Source organism: Diachasmimorpha longicaudata, chromosome 12, assembly GCF_034640455.1.
Source record: "Diachasmimorpha longicaudata isolate KC_UGA_2023 chromosome 12, iyDiaLong2, whole genome shotgun sequence".
Classification (NCBI taxonomy): domain Eukaryota; kingdom Metazoa; phylum Arthropoda; class Insecta; order Hymenoptera; family Braconidae; genus Diachasmimorpha; species Diachasmimorpha longicaudata.
In genome coordinates this window covers 545,801-566,996 of record NC_087236.1, presented here as the reverse complement: position 1 = coordinate 566,996, position 21,196 = coordinate 545,801, and the positions used below count along the sequence as shown (strand labels likewise).

Below are 21,196 nucleotides of genomic sequence, written 5' to 3'. Positions count from 1 at the left end.
CCTCCTCCTCCCCCCTTCCATACAGAAAAGAAAAACTTTGTTGTTAATACGTAGAACAAAAAAATGCAAAGATAATGTATACTTTAGTAAAAAAAAAAGTAGCCTAATGAGTAATACATTTCCACCAAGAGAAGAATTTATTTTTGCCAAATATTTATTTACTTCAGAGAAGTATTTATCTTTGAAAGTTGTATTTCTCCGATCCAAAGACGTCCATCAGTTTTCAACACAATGAGGATACGGTCTCATGCATGCAAGTCAATTGAATAGTAATTCACGAGGATTGGTAAAGTACAAGGAAATGGAAAAAAATAATCGTCGTAAAAAGGACGAAGGAGCTTCATACATTGAGAAAAATATGGTTTTTGCCAAATATCCATTTACTTCAAGAAAATATTAATTTTTTCAATCCTTCATTTCTGAAATCGAGTAATTCCCTGACAATTCTGATTAGTTTAAATTGCGTCAATTATATTGCTCTAGAATGGGATCATGTTAATTATAACTTTGAGTGAACTCCTGCAATAAATATGAGCACTAAATAATACATCGTAATTCTTCCTTTAAGAAAATGACAAATTTAGAAGAACAAAATAATTATGAATTAAGTTCATTCAGAGTCACAAAGAAATTACTCATCTTCTAGAGTAATGTGATTATCGTCATTTAAACCTAACTCGGTCGTCCTTGAATGTGATTAGACTGAAGAAATACAATTTTCATAAAATAAATACTTCTCCGAAGTAAATGGATATTTAGTAAAAATAATTATTTCTCTCTGTGTTGGTAAAACACCACAACCAGACGGTCATACCATCTGACACCACCCAATTTATATTCTGTTGAAAACTTTGATGACTGTGTGTGTTAATTTTGCATGTGCCGAATTTTCAAGTGTTAAAATTCCATAAATCGTGCATTAAAAATATTTTTGACATCAACTCGAACAATGGACCCGTTGTAAACGTCTCAGAGAATAACGTAAACACTCAGGTTCTTGATGAGCTAAACAGCTCTCCACGTGGACCAGCCTCATGACAAAAGGTCTTGGTCTTTGGGGAGACCCCTCACCGAGGACGAATCAAGGGCGAGAGACACTCCCAACCGGTCTCTCGAGCAAACCACATCGGATTAACAACTAGCTCGAATTATATCGACTCATTGACCAGAAAAAAAATGTTAAAAACTGAATAAAAATCGAGACGTAAAATTAAATAGAAGGAAATATTTATTTACAAGAGAAATAAATTTTAGGTGAAAATTGGACCTCCAGGGGGCGAAACGAGGGACAAAGATTAGTTTTATTAGAAAAATTAGAATCCCAGATCTAATTTGACCGAAAAAATTGTTGATTATTATTTGGTCCCACGTTTCGCTCTGCGGAGGTCTAATTTTATCAAAAATTTCTTTCCGTGTGTTATTTAGAGCTGTAAAATGCGCCATTGGAAGATTTGAAAAAAACAGAATTAGAAGAATAAATTGTGTAGGAGCACAAAGAGGAACATCAATGCTCGTGACAAAAGGCCATTTGGCTGGAGGGCGCCAGCCTGAATAGCCACCACTGAAATCGATATCCACGTCTGTGCCTTCTACCAGTTATAGTATGCGCTGACATGAAAAACAATTTCATCAACGATAAACGAAAAAATCCTCCGGTTAAAAGGGTCACCATTAATTTAATCATTCTTCCTACTTTCCCAAAACTATCTATTATCCCTCTAGTCCTGCGTCACTGAGAGGATTAAAAATCTTCATTATAAAAGCATCATTTTGATGATTCATATAATTAAATTAATTAAGATGAACTGGGAAACGTATATCTGATGTTCCTTCGTTCAGGCAGATGGAGAGGTTTGAATGAAGCTCACGCTTAATTGACCCCGATCGATTCGATCAATAGTGAATGCGGAAGACGGATAATTGACGATCTTAATAATTTAAGGTTGAACTCACAGGACACCAGTTTAATGAATTAATCGATGAAAGAGGAAACCTTTTAATGCGCCATTAGGAGATTCCCGGCTAATCAGGATCAATATCAAAATTGGAAATAACTCAGGACTAATAGGGGAGTAATTTCACCTCGGCTTCAGAGTGGAAAGATGTGATAAGAGTTTTGTTGCAAAATGGGTCAGTCGATTTTACTTTTTTGCTTTATTTTCAGCGCATGATCAAGTTAAAATTTTTATTTTTTGGAAATTCCAATTGATTATTTCCTATTGGAGATGGTTGTATGAGATATTTTTATTTAAAGAAGAAAGAATTAATAGAAAAATTAAATTTTGGTTTAACCATTCCATATTTAAATAAATGAGCTATGATATAAAAAATTGCAACTTTGACAGCTGCTCAAAGTTAAACTATTGTTACGGCCCATGAGAAAAAGGGATTTTTAAAACTTCTCCTCGCGATACCGCAAAAACTGTGGCATATGTGGAAAGAAATAAAAGTCGGTATTGGCGTAGAGAAATAGGCGATCTAGAGAATGAAAGTAGCACCATTGTCAGCCGATTTTATTCGCCAAGATACAAGCCTCCAAAATTTGCGGACTTTCTATCTGAAAAGGATAGCAGTTGTGAAAAATTTTTCGCAAATATTTTGGAGACTAGAAAATACTTTTTACTGTTTCACCTCCCAAAATATTCGTCTCGATATTCCATCCGAATAAATCAAAATATGTAGACCAAAAGATCATACAGACTAGTTTTCGTCTTCAATTTATTTTATTTTTTATTTTTGGCTTTTCAAAATATCCCGGCAACAAACTTTTAAAATATTTTTTACGGTGCCTTCAGTACTTTTTTCCAAACACTACAGTAGCATCAGGATTACACGAGAGCTTCGTAATTGTTCGAGTGCAGGGAAAGAAATTTTAGATAAAAATTAGAGCTCCAGGAGGTGAAACGAGAAACGAAGGTTAATTTTATCACAAAAATTAGCCTCCCAAGTCTAACTTTCCCAACAAAACGTGACGTAAAAAGTGGTTGATTGTCATTTCCTCCGACGTACGTCCTCTAGAGCTCTAATTTTTATCAAAAATTTTTTTTCATGTGATATATTTCAAAAAATGAATTTCCTATAAAAACGAAATTTTTGGCCAGTTTTATAACTCAGGAATGACAATGTCGATCATATTGACTTCACTGAGACCTAAAGAACAGACGAATAAAAAACCAGTGATTTGTGAACTAGTGACTCCAATCCATCTGTTTGAATCTACAATAAAATCAGTGATTATCAAAATTCAGTAAATTTTTTCTAGTTTCTTCAATTGAATTTTCGAGAATGTAGACAAATTGTGATTAATTTCAATATTACCCATACACTCGATACACTACAACCTGAGAATGAGTTTAAAAGAGGGATGACGACAATTTGCATAATTAGCCATGAACCCTCAGGCTATTTATCCAGCAGTGAAGCATAATCACAATTCCGATGAGTCCCCTTAATTGCCTTTTTCTATTGTTCGCAGAAGTGTAACGATAACAACTGAGTGAAGAAAATTCTTGAATGCGTGCGCATTTTGCATATCCTCGAAAGATCAAAGCCACTGCAAACATGACAATACTGGAGGGTCGTTAACCTCCCTCGCCCCCTCCTTTCGCATTACTGGCGATTTAAATCTTTGTTCGATTTCACGGGTTTTTGACATTCTCACATCAAAGTTGCTTTTACCCCAAGTTAAGATTTTTTTTCGTTCAAGGTAATGACAAGTCTGGACGATTAGGCGCAAGCGATCTAGGGTCAGTGAACCTTTTCATGCGTATGAGGGAGGCAGGGGGTGGGTGTAACCTTCTGCACTTCTTTATTTTCCAGCTTTCCCGGTGGGGATTGCCATTGAAATTTTGCACCTCTCGGAAGATTGAGAGCATTGACCTTACCTCAGTGGAATCATGGGGGAAGTCTTGGGAAATGTCAGATGCATCTTAATCGATGTTCTTTATTGAGGGAGATTATGTGGACGAGATAACGAATAATGCTGGGGTTTGTGCGAGCCCGAGCGGAATAATGAATTCATCGAATTGAAAAATCTGGTGAATAAGGATGTTAAAGATGCAAAAGCAATGAAAAATGGGTGGGGAATGAGAATTGATGTTTATACTTTGCAAAAATTATCGTCTGCAGTGGGAAGTTGACGTGGTCGTCATCTTAAAATTAAATTTATCAAGTTGACCCTTCTCTGGGGTCGTAAATGGCAGGTATACGTTTTGGTGGGCCAACACTATTTCCAATATTGCTACCAACGATGAGTGAGTTCAAAGATGCGATGGGGTGGAATTATGTGAACGGACTAAATCAACACAATACACTGTAATTAAGGGTTACACACGATAAAAAAGATATTTAATTATTTCAAAATTAATGAAACCAAATGATTTCACACGAGGTAATACAAAGCTGATATTGTCTTCAGATGTTTTCTTCGACTCCTAACTGAACTGAACTGAAAACTAAAGTTTTTTGTTCTCACATTTTCCAGCCTAAAAGGTGAGGAGGAACATGTGTCGGTGAAAAAAGAAACTATTGTGGAGAGACTGAATCCTGAGGTCCTCGTGGAGATACAAAAAAAACAAAAGAAGAAAGCGAAGGTTGTTTCTAAATTCTAATTTATGAAGTACTGTGACTAATTCTCCCTTTTCTGACATAAGGACTTCTTTGACATATGTGTGTTTCTGCTTTTATGACTCTACGCGACAAAAATATTAACGTTGGAATTGGGAATCTGTCTTTTCCACGAAGGTTGAAGAATTTGTTACTTTTAACCGTTAGTTTTAGAAATAATTCTTTGTTTAAGACCGATCATCGTCCTCTTATATATATATTTGAACTAATTTTGAATGGATAAAATCTCACGAGAAATGTGAATTATTTTTGTAACACGACGATCTTATAAAATATTGAATTTCCGTTCAGTGGACTTATCGATTTTAACAAACTGGAAATATTCAATTTTTAATTCCAAACGGAATGGTTGTAATCATTAGAATTTAAGTGTTGATTGTTGGCGTCATGTATCGAATATTTACATCATTAGATTGTCTGAATATTAAGGAAGAACAAAAAAAATAACTAAGAGGTTCTTTGAACTGCAATGAAAAATAACCCAAAGCATTTGGTATTTCTTAAGTTAAATAATTGTTCAGCGAGAAATGACGAAATGAATCTGCATTTTCGCATGATATCATTGAAAAATTCGTATAATTTTCCTCTAACGTTATGCAAAAATTCAAAATCGCCAGGCAATTTTTCTCTGAGTGACCCTTAGCTTGCGAATTACCAAACTTTTTGTGTAATTTTTGTTTAACCTTTCTCTCCCTGTGCAATTCTGTATTAAATTAATTTGCCCTTATATTTTTCAAAGTGAATGTTAATGTAAATTGCGAATAGCACGGAAAATTCTCAACAAAAGGGAATAAAAAGAGGAATACGAAGAGCGGAGTCGGATAAAGAGCCAGTCTTAGATGGCGAATTGCCAAAGAGATAAAGAATGTTCCATTGTCAAACATGAGCACTCAAGTGATTAGGATAACAACCGTTCTTGAGATTCGATCTGTCAGAAGAAATAAAGAATCAAGCGGAATAATCTCGAGTAAACCAACAAGAGAGAGTAGAGTAAATGGAGAAAATGGAATGGTGAAGACATGGAATTGAAGCTGACTTGGCATCGAGGTAGGGTAAAAAAACCGTTTGATCTATTACAGTCTAAGACCTAGGCCAACGGCCAATAGTTGACCGATGTTTCCCTCCCCTTTTTCCCATTACACCTTACAATGTATTCCGTGTGAAACCAAAACTCAGCGGGAGCACTCACCTCTGATATTGATCAACACCAACACATTCCACTGGGGAACTCGAAAAACCACTCGACCCAACATTTTACATCTTCGGTGGGCAATCGTCGAATTATCTGGTAATGAATCATTTTTTTTCAATGTTTTTTCATTTCAGGAGAAATGCTATAATTTTTTCTCTCATCAATTATTTTATTGAGATGCACGTGACGACTATCTGATGGAAACAGCGTTTGCTAAATTGATAAATCATGATTACTAGTAAATTCTGATGATGATAATCAGTTAACATCATTTTTAAATTTTTAATTACTGAGTAATCAGATTACAAAATCCATTTGTTTGATTTTTTTTAAGTCATTAAAGGGATTATGAAGAGAAACAATTGTTTGCTCAATTGAAAAGATCTTTTATGGCATCAGAATTTTAAAATTAATGATTAATAAAGATAAATTTTAATGTTTATACTCCACGGAGAGGAATATTTAGTGACAAATCTGTAACAATAAATCATTTTTGGGCGATTTTTAGGGGAATACAAGAGAATTCTCAGGTTCATCCCCAAAAACTAACAAATTTTCATGTTTTTCTGGTAAATATCATCGAATAATTACGATTTGTTGTATCTCCAGAAGCTAAAATTATGGAAAAACTTATTGCCCCATGGGGATGAACCACCAGTTATAAACGAGTTATTGACAATTAGTTGAAATTTTAACAACTAATAAGTACACAGTAGATAAAGTCAGTCAGTATTTTTCAATTTTATTCGATAGCCGAATGCCAAATTTTTCGATGGATACACGGAAACAAGTTTTAAATAAAAATTGGATCTTAAGGGGGTAAAATGAGGGATGAGGGCTTACTTCATCAGAGAAATTACCCTCTCAAGTCTAATTTTTCTAACAAAACTTGACCTAAAAAGTGGTTAATTGTCATTTCCTCCCACGTTTCGCCCTCTAGAAGTCTAACTTTTATCCCAATTTTCTTTCCGTGTATAAATCGCGTTTTTTTGATAGATCAAATTAAATAATAAATTGCAGATTACTGCAAAATATTGTGATGACTTCTCGACGCGATATTATCGATTATCAAGAGACAAATTGCGAGATTGCATCTCAGAATAATATCAGTTCGAGCCCATCAGCATTATCAACCAGTTTTCAATGAATATAAAAAAGTTCACAATTTTATTACTCCTTAATTCCCTCTATAATTAATGTAAAAGCGAAAATTTTATTATTTCCTTTAGACCGGAGATATTCTTCGATAACTTAGTTAAAGGCGAAGTCGACATGAATTATTGTACGGTTTACAACTGAAATGCACTCACCATCAAAACTTTCTAGTCAAACTTGATTGAATTAGAGGTTCGAGCTGTTGGGTTTTCACAGATAACATCATTAAACATTTGTGATTGAAACTTCCCGTGAGCGCTCCGGATTTTATTATGTCATGGAAATTTTCGGTAACTCCATTGTTAAAAATTCAAAATTAATTAATTAGTTGTTAAATTTTCTCAACTAATTATGGAAATTCACCGAATAATTTTTGTCCATGTTATTCTCAGCACGATGTTACAGCAAACAAAAATTAATTAAACCGAACCTATTGTGTCATTCCACCATTCATTTACACACGGATGTCCTTTTCATTAGTCTCAAAGCACAATCTGATGATGTCAAGTTCACCCACCTACACAAGCACAACGGCATTCGTTACATTTACTATGTTCTCGATAATCCTCATTACAGTTTATAAATTCTTTTAAAAAAGGTCAACATTGAAGATAAATTTTTACGCTCACAATTTTTTATCCAAAACAATTAAAGTCGACTGAAATCATAAGTGAGTTTTCGATTAAGATCTCTGAATGTGCGAGAGATAACAAAATTTTCATAACTTAATTTATTCTACAGAAAAGGTTTTAACACAAATTTCTCTTTGTCCCTTCGATTCCCAGTTATTTATTGCAAACTGAGTGATATTCACAATTAAATTCCCGGAATTAAGTTTACATGTTCTCGGGAAAAATTTTTACTTCTTAAGTTGACTATTCAATGGGGTATTTTTACGGCTAAATTAATCACGATTGAATTATGTGGAATTGATAAATTCTTTAAAATGGTCAATAATTCGAAACGTCTTCAAAAAACTCCATTTTATTTTAATTTCAAAGTTTTTAAACAAAACGTCAAAGTAGAGAAAAATCGTCTAATTATACTCTAGGGATTTTAAGGTATTCCCTGTGTCATTAAAATGTATCAGAACCCACCCAACAAATATCATCAAAAATATATGTATAAAACATAATGAAAACCTGTAAACATTGAATATACCTAATATTCCATTACGTTTAATACATATATTTTTGATGATACTAATGTGTTGAGTTATAATAATTAATTTAACCATTCCTCATGCTTGAATTATGTTTAGTAATTGCATGGGTATACCATAGTTAATGGGCGGGGCTTGAACAAATTATACTTTACAACCTTTATCAATCAAATTAAAAAAACCTCAGAAAAAAAATTATGAAAAAAATTTTCAAAATTTGTTTGAAAGAATCGCCTTAGACAAAACATTTTCCGGAAAATTTTTGTCCCTCAAAAAAACTGTATGTAAATCTAGAAATCTATAATTGTAAAATTATAACGGGAAAAATCCTGGTTCCTTTCTTATCTAATGTAAAATCATATCCAACAATTTCCTATAATGTCCCAGATGTGGAACGTTATATAAAATTTCCGACATGTGAATAATGGTGGCTTGAAACTCAGTTGAAGCCTTTTTTTATTAAACTTCAATCATTTGACTACTTCATTATTGAATTCAGGAGCGTGCGCTGAGAAAAAAAATTGTTTTTGCCAAATATTTTTTTCTTTCAGAGAAGTATTTATTTTTTCAATATTATATTTTTCCAGCAAAGTCATAACAATATCAATAGTCATTAGGTTTGAATTATGTTAATTGAATTGTTGTAAAACATGATCATGTTAGTACTAACGTTGAGTGAACTGTTCCAATAATTACGGGCATTAAAAAATTCCTCGAAATTCTTCCCTCTTCAGAATATCAGGAATTCAGAAAAATGAAAAATCATTAACAGATTTCATCTAAACTTCTATACAACATCATCGCACTCGAGAGCAATAAGATTGTCATCATTGAAAGCTATCTAAGCTCCTCTGGAACTGACTCAATCCAAGAAATATAGTTTTTGAAAAGTAAATACTTCCATCAAGCAAATGAAAAATTTTCAAAAACATTATTCCTTTCCAGTGTAGAGTGGCAAAACGAGCTGACTTATCTCTCAGCCGAGTTTTTGATCAATATCTCCAAATCTAGGACAGATAGCGAAATTTTTGTGATGACATAAGTTGTGATGCTAAATTCGTTCTCCAAAAAAGTTAATAATAAAAATGGCGCTATCTCTCTTAGGTCTCGAGATATCGACCAAAAACCGATCGATAGTGAAAAATGACTTATATTATCCTAGGATTTCGCACTTAGACAATTAGAACAATTAGAGGAAAAATAAAACTCACCTGTTTGCCGGGTCTTGGTAATGTTTCCATATTGGTTCCGGCAACAACGGGTGCTTTTTCCATGGCGCCGTTCTGTTGTCCAACCTTATCAGTGGCGCTAACATCGATACCCTCGCCTCCACCACTCCCCTTACCCTCCTCAACACCCGTCATCCTTGCGACCTTATTATTTCCCACCCCCCAGGGAACACGTCACCGATCCCACCGTCCCCCCCAGCACGAGAAATTCACCCCACTCCCTTTATTTCCCTTTATTTCAACCCTCGTTTTCCACAATCCCTGGCTCTCCCTTTGCTCGCTCCTCGTTTTAATTTCCACACACTTGAGAAATCCACCCCACACAAGTCACTTATTTTATTTTATACTTTTCCAGTGCAGTTTCACCCACCACTTCATCCAATTCTCTCCATTTACCTCGTTGCCCTTCTCTGGATATTCCCTGGGGAGAAAAAGATAAATCTACAATGGTAAATGGCCTCTCATTCCAGCGGAAATCCTTCCGACTTGTGTTTACACAATTATTCCTTATTTCATGACGAACAATAAACCAATAAAAATGAGTCTAAATCACGCGAAAGCGTGTGGGGGAGGGAGGGGGATGGATTTATCGGTGTCAAGAGGGTAAAACGGATATTCACAGGGCAGATGCACCGAAATGCACACATACATTCAACTCCTCTTTACGATCCACCGTCCAATCGTAGGATATTTCCCTACTCTCACAAAAGTCGATCACGGTATCGCCCCGGGTCCCCCCGCCCCTCCCCTCCTCAACCCCCTTGTCCTCACCCCAACATTCTACATCTCACGTTTCCGATCGGAATATTTGAGGTACAGTGGTAGGACGTGTGAAGCCCGAAATAAATTCACACACTCGTTTGTATGAACAACCGAACCCCACCCGAGTCTCGTAATCTGTTATTATGACTTGCGGGGATGATGAATTTAATGGAAACAATGACTGAAATTAATACCTAAATTTCTCCACTCGTGGCGAATACTAATGTCGAATTGATCGTTTGTACTGGATAATTAAGAGGAGCAGTGGAAACGAGAGAAAACAGTCGAACCGTAATACCGGATCGAAGACAACAATCGCGCACCTCCGGATCGATTTTGGAGTCATTCTCCATAACCCCCCATTTACCTACCCCAATTCACCCGTTTCCCATGAATATATGTCCCGGAATAACGTTTTGGTCGATGCAAAAATTGTAGAATTGAAAGGACCGAATTGATCGAGTGGTAGACAATATTATTTATAACATCGCTGAGTTCACGTACCGTTCGGTAAAAAAGAACATGAAAATCCCGGTAATTCCGTTATGGCAATAAAAACGACAGAACAAACGATTCAGTCATGACATTTGACTTTCTCCCTTTGAACATTCACATTTTTCGGGTTAATTAGATCGACGATTTAAGTCAAAATAATTAGTGATGATAATTAACACTGAACGTAAACTCACTCTTTGTCAAATGACAAATGTTTTTGGTAACATTTCACTCATTCCCGATTGCTTGGCGGTTGGTTTACTAATTCTAATAGTATTTCATTCGTTTTTTTAAGTGAATCCCTTTGCAACAGCTCGATTGGTTTTTTTCGTCGATTGTCAACGAGTGACTGCCCTCCCAGACTCTTTTTCACCGCTATACGTTGCGCTGTGGTGTGAGCCGTCTGCGTCGGCCCCGCGCTGAGTTTGCGGCGAGCTGGGGAGGGAATGAAACAGATGGCGCTATGACGCTCGATTCCCGGATATCTTGTTACTGGGGCTCCTGTGGGGGCGACAGAGACGGGAGCATTGACATCTTACGAGAGAGGGAGAGATGGCGGAGGACTGGAAACGAGGTTTGTCTTCCTTTTTGGCCGAGAGATGAACGAAGAGGGGACGATGCAGCGATGAAGTTTCATGTTTGGGTTTATGACTTTTGGGCAATAACTGCGGCGGTCATAGAAGGGAAACTCTAACCGTTTAAGAAATAATATGGCCGACTGGTTGAGGGTCTACAAATTGAGGGCAGTGCTGTCGATTTCTTCCGGTAATGAGGATTTTTTGGGGGTTAGATTGCGGTCAATTGACAGTCAGGTAATTGTCAAATTTCAGGTATTTATTCTTTTGATTATTTAAAAAAGTGTAACGCTTTTTGTAGTCGATTTGTTTCACTTTGCTTTGAAGTAGATTTGGAGGTACATTAGAATGTAAATAATAAATCTGATTGATATTAAATTAATTGTTCTATTTAATTATTTTCTTTTTTTTTAATATATGGAGCATTCCATGATGAGCCAACCAGCCGGTGAGCTCCATTTTCTATAAAGCTAATCTATTTACAAAAACCATTCCAAATATTGAAAAGATTTTTTCTATGATGAGGTTGTTTTTTAAATGGAGTGAAACGGTTTAGAAAAATTGCACTTGCAGAGATTGACAAAAACTGACAAAATTTACGACAGTTTTTTAAAAATTGGTCATATTTTTTTGAAAACTTGCGGATTTTTTGGAAGGGATCTTCATTAACCTTTTCAGTAGATTTACAAATAACTTGTCATTATAAAAAATCTGGAAAAAATCAGATGTGTTTTTTTGAGACAGATTAATCGTATAAAAAGTCATAGACCAAATCGGAGAGGTAGAGGTCACGAGTTCGTCCAATTTTTACAAAAGGCCTTGTACACATCTTTAAAATTATTTTATATTTTAAGCTTGTGTAACCTTAGAAAAAAAATATTCTCAATTTTGAGATGACACTTTCATGCTAATAATTTATTATACATAATAACAGAATTATATTCATATCAAATTCGTAGGCCCAACGGTGACCTTGACTTATTCAGGTCAATATCTCCGTTGCGCTAACTTGTAGGCGCTGCAGGCCCAACGGTGACCTTAACCTACTTTCCATATGAGTAAAATTTTTAATAAAAATAGATTAATGTCCCTCAAGTGTAATTCAGATTTAATTTAATTTTCGCTGCGAAGTAGGTTGCCAAGTTAGATCGGAGAGTAATCGCTAGATGGTAAGTACAAAATATTTTTTACCGACTGAGCAAACGCGGGAATATATCAGTAATTTTAAATTAAACAATTGGCTTTAATTTTTTGATTGTATTACCAACCCTAACAGTATGAATAAAACTCAGTAATATATGAAGATACAATTTAATTGTTCATTTAAGAATAGTTGATACACGATAAATAGAAAAATGACATTTAAATTACAATCATTTTTACGATCCCTCAGGTGAAGGGCAGCAATTTTGGAGAAGACCGAGGGTTGCCGGATGTTGTAGGGTATTGTAAACATTCGCAGGGTTCTCTCCTCTTCAAATTGAAGATCATTATTAAATAACTCGTGTGCGACTCCCGGGAGAATGCCGAAATTACACTCGTCCACTGCTATGGTCACCAGTTTCACTATTTATGCAATTTTAAATGTACATTCTGTTTTTGCAGCATCATTCTCCTTCTCCAATTTCTCGCGAATCCTTTTGAATTGACGTAGAAGCAGAAAAAAATAGTGAGACAGCCTTTTCTCCAACAAAGAGTGAATGTATGATTTTTTATTATTATTAAAGATACCCATACAATAGATTGAGAAAAAATATAAAAACCTCATAACTATTTAGTTCATTCAAAGGAATTTTTGAGCAGAATTTTATTTTCTATAGAAAAAAAATTTCTATACATTCCTAACCAACGTTAAGGAATGAATCCAACTCATCCCTTTATTTCCAAAAATTAAAATTAAAGACCACATGGAAAGTCGAAAGGCAGTTTCTGCGCGAAGATTCCATCGAACAATTTTTTAAAATGACCAATTTTGGATTTTTAACGGTAAACTGACGAGCCGTAAAAATGACCGTCAAATGTCCACCGACTGGGGAAGACGACAACCAACCAAAATATGAAGAACCTTCCAACACTTCTTGCTATACCAATCCCGTCGCTCAACGTGGTAACCTCTTCTACACAACACTGCATACTCCTCTCTTCTTCCTATATATATATGTATACTACGATTGTGTGTAATATATATAGTAATAGTAATATATAGTGGTGAATATAAAAATGGCAAATCTGAGGGCAGTAGCGTATACGTTAAATAGCCTTGAAGGTTACCATTGGAACAGCTGATTCTGTGCTACTTTACAAAGGAAATATATAAATTCGAAGTTTATTGAAGACTTAGTCGAATGATAATCAGAGTTCCATGAGCAGTGATAATTTTTCGCTGAACAACAATGACAGGGTGCCTGGAGTATACGTAAATCCAACCTTACAAAAACATCCACGTATATGTTAACCTTCAATGATAAAGTGATTGAAGCCTGAATTATCAAAATCGAAGGAATATTCGATGATAAATATCATTAATGTGTACATACTCTGGACGTAGATGTGATATTAATTAAATAGTGAAGATGGAAATAAGACCTGGAGTATTAATTTTACTGGGGCTGACGTTATTCACATTGGTGAGGGCAGATGTTGTGAAGGATAATGATAAGGAGAGTACTCCAGAGCAGAACGAAAAAACGACGACAATTGCGGAGGATGATGACGAGGACGTTGAGGAGGATCTGACGAATGTGTTTGAGCAGTTGAAGGAGCTGAAGGCTCTCAGGGACTCAATGTTACAGCTTGTACCGGCTGCTGATTCTTTTTCTGATGATAAAATTACAAAACAACCAAAAGAATCGACAATCAGCGAGGAGGATAGCTCACAGGAAAAGAGTAATTCGTTCAGCCACATTACAGCTTGGAATAACCTGCTTAAGGTTGCCAAGAAAATTGGTTTAGAACCTGTCCCAGAATTTTCTAATGCTGATTCAACAATTTCCCGTTGGGAAGAGGAGTCAGAGGAAGACTACAGTGAAGCTGAAGAAGAGCCACCGGAACCGTTGACTCCGGAGCAGCAAGAAGGTTTGTTAATTTTCAAAAAATTCAATTAAAGAAAGAAGGGATGAAGCAGTGTAAACTCGTCTAGACTATTCGCCAATTTTCGTTAATAGCTTCAAATCTCAAGGAGATAACGAAATTTTTGGAGTCGCCTTTTTGGCAAGGAAATTGAAAGATTCTGGAAATATTCAGTAAAGTGCTGAAACGACTGATTTACTGCTCCGCTACTAAATTTTTTATGTTCGAGGAACATTCTAGTTTGTGATGCTGATGTTTCCTACATGTGGAGGCAATATGTCTGACGTTGAAAAGAAATTAATCAGAATTGTGTTGACAAAGGGAAAAGAACACATGTTCTTTCAGTAGCGCAGTTTTGAAACGAGATAAGTTGCGTTATCTCTGAAAAACCTGAAAAACGAAGGAACATGACATCTACATCGGATGGGTTTTATTCTATGTCTCAGTTATCAATTTGAGTTTGCTGAATGAGAATTTTTCTCAAAATTTTTCTTAACATGGAGATGTTTGTCTCTCTATAGGGGATTTTCTATGTAAAATGAAATGTCTGGCACCAAACTTCCTGGAAAAAAACGATATACAGCTGTTCCTTCTATATCTCACTTACTTGTGAGTCATGAGCATACGATTTTTTTCTCCACTTCGTTTTTTTTTCATAACTCAAATTTTAATTCTGTAATTTGCAATTTCTTACGGTCTTTCAAGACATTACGAATATTTGTTTTCAATTATTTGATTTTTTCTATTTTCGATATTCTAAAATCGATAAAAGGTTTTTTCTGTTGTTTTTTTCAACCTCTTGTTGATCACAATATCGACATTTAAAGGAAGTTAATCGCGATTGTCAGGCAATTATCGTCTGAAATTTCATCGTAAATATGAGAACACTATTACGCCTGAAAATTAAATTATCTTCGATGTCTGGCATGAGATCTAAAACAATTGAACTTAAAGTGAAATGGATTCATCTATTTTTGTGTAAATTATTTAGTAATGGAAATTTTCATTGTTTTTATTTTTCTTTCAGCTGAAGAGTTGTTTAAAAAAGCCCAAAGTATGCTGAACGCCACGAGGAGTAATAAGGCAGAGGCTTATAAGTTAATAACAGCAGCTGCAACTCTGGGGCACAAGGAAGCTAGATCGATGTTGGCGTGGGCCCAGTTGCTCGGGACTCAAACTGGCCTCCCATCAGCGAATCAGGATATTCCTGCTGCTTTTCAAACGTTCCAGGAGCTCGTCGAAACGGGTCTCCCTTCAGCACACATGGTATTTTTCTGTTATTGATCGACGAAGAAGGTTTAGGTTTTCAATGTAACGAATACTATTTTTCTCAAAATTCCTATCACACGCACAGACTTTACATGCATTTTCTTTCAATTTATTGAGTTCAAGCTCAGGACCGGGATCACTTATTTATCAATCATGAACGTTCCAAATTTTGCCCGCTCATTAATAATTAATTGTTGAAATTGCGTCATGAAGACGATCGAGGGCGGGACCAATTGCAAAACGGTCTGACAACACGCCACTCTTTTCAAACTCGACCAATGAAACGTTACCTGATCATCTTTGTGACGTCATGACTGATAAATTAGGCCTGTGATTCATTTAGTTGATGCAATTTTAATTAAATAATTTGCTCCGTAATTTCCGCTGTTTAGCTAGTGATATCTTATGAGCAACGTGTGAACGGGCGATTGAAAGAATTGCGCTTTACACAATTTGTTGAACTAATGTAGATTAGAACTAATCTACTAATGAACTAATATAGATTAGTTCAACTAACTGTGATTTAATACGAACTAGTATACATTAGATAAACTAATATGTAGAGAACTAATATAGATAAGATTCTAAGAGAAATTGCCGAGAGGAATTTTCTTGAATTCAAAGGGTTTTATTTCATTAAAAAATTACAAGGTTTTAATATCAAAAGTGTGATTTACATTACGATTCTTAGAGGCAATATACGAAGAACTAAAGAGTAATTACTTCAGTTTCTCATCAGAATCACTTAAACTTGGTAACAACAATGCACTGTCCGGTAAAACTCAATGTGTTCCCTAGAATGAGTTTTTTACCGACGGTTTTTTATTGTATTGTTTTGATATAGGGTCAAGTTTAGAACAATTGGAAGGTTTAAACCTTTGCAATAATTAAAAATTAACAAAATTGAAGAGTTAGTTGGAATACTTTTCATAGTAGCACATGCATACGAACACATAAACTAGTTTTAAAACAGGAAAAATAGTAAATATCTAAATTTCAGAATCGAGGGAAAATGAGAGAAAAAGTTGCTCCAATTTTAAGACAAATGTAGTACATTTTCGTGAAAATGATAAATTATTTAAAGTTTATCATCAATTTTTTCGGTAAAATTTTCGTTAAAAAGTTTTCTAAACAGTCGATGTTTAGATGTAAAGTTGATGAAGTAACTTAAGCAGTACAATTGTGAAAAGTAAAAAGTATTTTCTATAAATCCTTAATAAACATTCCAGCAATTCAATCTATACTAAGTATCTATAAGATACTTTGATGTCTTGACAATACAACATTGATTGTTGAACATTGGTTATCACCAAAATCTCTGGAATGCCTCTAATTTTATCACATAATGCATTTTTTATTTCTCCCGAAATTTTTGAAACTGTTTTCCCATAAAATCGTAATTACTATCATTACATCATCAGTAAATAAACAAATGTCTTAATTTTTCTCCGCTGAAACTAGGGAATGGGATTTTTCTACACGATGGGGCTCAATATGGTGAATATATCCCAAGGAAAAGCATTTTTGCACTACACAATAGCAGCACTTGGTGGTGACACCCGAGCCCAAATGGCCGTGGGCTATCGGCACTGGGCTGGAATTTCCACAGTATCAACTTGTGAAAGAGCCCTCGACTTTTATCGGAAAGTTGCCAATAAGGTTGCTGAGCAAGTGTCTCTCAGCGGAGGTCCAGTTGTTCAACGAATTCGATTGCTGGAGGAGCAAGAAAATCCAGAATATAATTCTGGAATCTTGGATGATGATTTGATTGAATATTATCAGTTATTGGCGGAGCGAGGGGATGTCCAGGCACAAGTCGGATTAGGGCAGCTTCATTATCAAGGAGGCAGAGGGGTTCCTTTGGATCATCAGAGAGCTTTGGATTATTTCCAACATGCAGCCGACGCTGGGAATCCTGTCGCCATGGCTTTTCTTGGGAAGGTTTGTTATTTTTTTTTACTTTCCGCATCTGTTTATTGGACATCTGGAAATTTGTCTCACAAACGAGACCTTTAAACTCAAAAATTATCAGAATTCAAACGCAAGAACAATGACATTATATACTTCAAGAAACTCATTCCAAATAAATTATGGTGAATCATGATGAATATTAATTATTTCTTTTTGACACAGGTTTAAGGAAATATAGCAAACTGTTTTTGATATTAAATCACATGGATTCACCACGATATTTGAAAAGATTTATTCATTTACAAAAACGTAATCTTCAGAAAAACGATAGTAAACTGACGGTCTTTTATACTTAAAAGTTATTGTATTTTTTATCCGACGTATAAATGTTTCCAATTCAATGATGTTGTATTACAATTTTGGAGCTTTTAGCATGTAGCAATATTCATTGTGATATGACAAAGAAAATGCTTAGGTTTCTACTGACTGAGACAACGCCATTAACAATATATTTATATTTATGAAGATAATGTTTATTTATCCGTAAACCAATAAATTTTTGGAGTAAATTTCTAACTAGAAACGAAAATATTGAATATACTCTTTATAGCGACAAATAAAACGAAAGAAAACGAAACAATTATTCAATGTCTTCAACTTCAATGGAAGAATGACGTCGTCATTTTAACATTAACCACCAAATTATCGCTCGTTCAGATAAAATTCTAAATATATTTTTTTTCTGCCAGTGATCCACCACCAGCAATTGACTATGACATATGAAAGTTCTGTTTCTACAATTGCCTTATTATTTCTTTACAGATTTACCTCGAAGGAAGTGACATTGTTCAACAAGACAATGAAACTGCCTACAAATATTTCGCAAAAGCAGCCATGTTGGGAAATCCAGTGGGACAGAGTGGCTTGGGTTTGATGTATTTATATGGCAGAGGGGTTGAACGTGACACAGGAAAAGCACTTCAATATTTTTCTCAAGCTGCTGATCAAGGCTGGGTAGATGGTCAACTGCAATTAGGCAACATGTACTTTAGTAAGTTCCGCAAAAAAATGCAATCGCATATCGTAATAAGAGATTTATCGTTCTTGTAGATGGTTTTGAAACAAGTTGAAACCCGAATTCGTTCGATTCTCATGAGAAACTTAAGTAATTACTTTTTAATTCTTCGTATATTGTCTCTAAGAATCGTCATATAAATCATACTCTTGATATTGAAATATGCGTGAAATTCCCAGAAATTTTATCAAAAATCCCAAGAAATCTTATCTCAATAGCATTCGATTTTGTTCCGGTACTTGCTTTTAATTTTTACCAGTACTCATAGTAGAAGTCTCATAGAAAATATCTAAGTTTGGAAAATAATTTTCATATCGTTTTTCCATTTCTGTGTCATGCTTCTATTTTTTCATATCAGAGTACTTTTATCTATTGAAATATGACCCAAATTTTGGAGAGTAATTTTCTGTTGTAAGTAATTCTACATTCAGGTTTTCTCAAGACTCGGTTTTATTGCCCTTCTAAGTGTAATAAATTTTTAATTAGAGTTTAATCAGTAGAAAAACGCCATCTAATCAGGTTCTATGTGAAAATTGATCAAAGTTTCATCTAAGTTCTGTTGGAAGTCAATCGAAACAATTAATTAACGTGAATAGGGAATACTGCACACAAAATACTGCTACAGGATTTTAATGAAGTTAGCGATTTTTTAAATGTATAGTCTTGCGTCTGAATTAAGCCCGGATAGAAATAATCCTTTCAAGCTCTAACGCAAAAACTGAATTTCGTTGTCAAATCACATAAACAATGTTTTGCCAATCAACAAGGAATTGTACGATCCCCTACAAATTTAGAGGAGAGCCAGAGGCAATAGTTATCAATTTTTGGAGCCTGAACTGATTTCATTTTGTTGACGATTTTTAGAGCAATCATAAATACATAAATTTACAAACCTTGAATTTGTAGTCAAATAACACCAGAAGAGCTCTTTTATGCATAATTTTTATTTGCAGAATCGAGATCTAGTGAATTCTGTAAAAAAAACTAATTCATTCAATAGTAATATAATGTTCAGTTTTCTAAAATAAAGAATCATTTTCAATGGTATTTTTTTTTATATTTACATAGGTGGTACAGGTGTTCGTCGTGATTACAAAATGGCTAACAAATACTTCAATCTGGCCAGTCAATCAGGTCACGTTCTGGCGTTTTACAATTTGGCTCAGATGCACGCGACAGGAACGGGAATGATGCGGAGTTGTTCAACAGCAGTTGAACTATTGAAAAATGTCGCCGAGCGAGGAAAATGGAGTGATCAATTGATGACAGCGCACACAGACTACAAAGAGGGTAGAATCGATCAAGCCTTCATTCGTTATGCCCTCTTAGCAGAAATGGGATACGAGGTGGCCCAGAGTAACGCTGCATTCATCCTGGACCGAGGGGAAACCGGAGTATTGACTCCTGAAGAAGGATTAGTGATGGCTCTTGCCTTCTGGGCACGTGCAGCTGTTCAAGGCTATTCTCCAGCCCAAGTCAAGCTTGGAGATGCTCATTACTATGGTCGAGGGACTCGAGTTGACTACGAAGCTGCCGCTGGATACTACAGACTCGCCTCTGATCAGCAACACAATGCCCAAGCTATGTTCAACCTGGGGTACATGCATGAAAGAGGACTTGGTTTGGCTCGTGATCGTCATCTAGCCAAACGATGTTATGATCTAGCTGCTGAAGCTAGTCCTGATGCTCGCATACCTGTTGCTCTAGCACTTGTCAAATTATTCCTTCTCTTCGGCATTGACTACCTGCAAGAGTTCAGCTTCTCCGAACAATTTAGCAAATGGGATCAACTGTTTGGTCCCAACTGGGATCTTTATCTCATTGGACTCTTCACGGGTTTAGTCAGTCTCATAATCTACTTTCGCAGACCACAGCCACCAACTGGTGGGGTCAATGCTCCTGTTAACTAGTTGACTATTGAGTTGATTTCTTTCTTGTCTATCTATTGAACTGTAGTCAAGTGGTGAAACGAGATGGGTTGAGTGTATTACAGAACAGACGAGGTTTTTCGTGAATAGATTTCAAGCATGAATCATAGTCGAATTGTCTATGAAAGATTTTGGCCTTTGAAACATTATCAGATGATATTGCCCCATCTCATTTCAACAATTTGCTACGAAAAAAAATCTGGTTCTAAGCTCAGAGTTTATTCAATATTTGCGTAAAGAAATTTATTGTATCATTCTCAGCAATCACGAGCTCCGCGTTGTATTGTTAATTACATTCTAAAAGCCTGTGTCAGTGAATATCTGGATTATATGTTTTTCTTTCTCAAGTGGGTTCATTGTGTTTGAATGAGAATGTATTCAATAGATGCTGAGCTCAGATCCGTGGAGATTTTATATCAAAACAGAAAAGTTGACTGTTTTGTCTACGGAAAAAAACATGAACATAGTAATCAGTTTTGATGTTTGCTGAGTGAGAAAAATCTATTGTCAAGAACCAAATACTTGTTAATGACTGAAGTTTGTATTATGAAGATTTAGGAAAGCAGAAATCTAAGAAAAAATGAGTAAATAAATAAGTTCGTATAAAATTTATGAATAAAAGCTTTATTTATGTCATTCATGTTTAACTGCCATTTTCTTTCAGATAATCGTCACCGATTTTCGAGGGCTTGTCAATTTTGTTAATGGAATCATTGTTATCATGCAAACTTATTTTTTTTTAGATCTA

The 21,196-nt window shown here is 35.2% G+C and overlaps 2 protein-coding genes across 18 annotated transcripts in view; one reads left to right on the top strand and one right to left on the bottom strand.

The window, feature by feature from the left end:
* LOC135167869 (ankyrin-3-like) overlaps positions 1-11,046 on the bottom strand; it is a 119,196-nt gene extending 108,150 nt beyond the window's left edge. For 10 of the 17 annotated variants that reach the window (XM_064131513.1, XM_064131504.1, XM_064131515.1 and 7 more), the window contains exon 1: positions 9,347-9,530. In XM_064131513.1, the coding sequence (XP_063987583.1) occupies positions 9,347-9,499 (153 nt within the window). In that variant the 5' untranslated portion in view covers positions 9,500-9,530. Of the gene's footprint in view, positions 1-9,346; positions 9,786-10,815 lie in introns of those variants that run through there. The other 7 variants (XM_064131519.1, XM_064131520.1, XM_064131506.1 and 4 more) reach the window with 5 other exon arrangements.
* A 2,401-nt stretch (positions 11,047-13,447) lies between these two features.
* Positions 13,448-21,069, top strand: LOC135167873 (protein sel-1 homolog 1). Its single transcript, XM_064131532.1, has 5 exons — positions 13,448-14,271; positions 15,293-15,531; positions 16,996-17,475; positions 18,268-18,496; positions 19,589-21,069. Exons 1-5 carry the CDS (start codon positions 13,770-13,772, stop codon positions 20,428-20,430), a joined length of 2,292 nt encoding a protein of 763 aa, XP_063987602.1. The 5' UTR covers positions 13,448-13,769; the 3' UTR covers positions 20,431-21,069.
* Positions 21,070-21,196: the final 127 nt, after the last annotated feature.

Coding starts and splice junctions, on each gene's coding strand:
- LOC135167873 (XM_064131532.1), top strand. CDS start 13,770: ATGGAAATAAGACCTGGAGTATTAATTTTACTGGGGCTGACGTTATTC. Junction 14,272..15,292: donor GACTCCGGAGCAGCAAGAAG/GTTTGTTAATTT, acceptor TTTTTCTTTCAG/CTGAAGAGTTGTTTAAAAAA. Junction 17,476..18,267: donor CCATGGCTTTTCTTGGGAAG/GTTTGTTATTTT, acceptor ATTTCTTTACAG/ATTTACCTCGAAGGAAGTGA.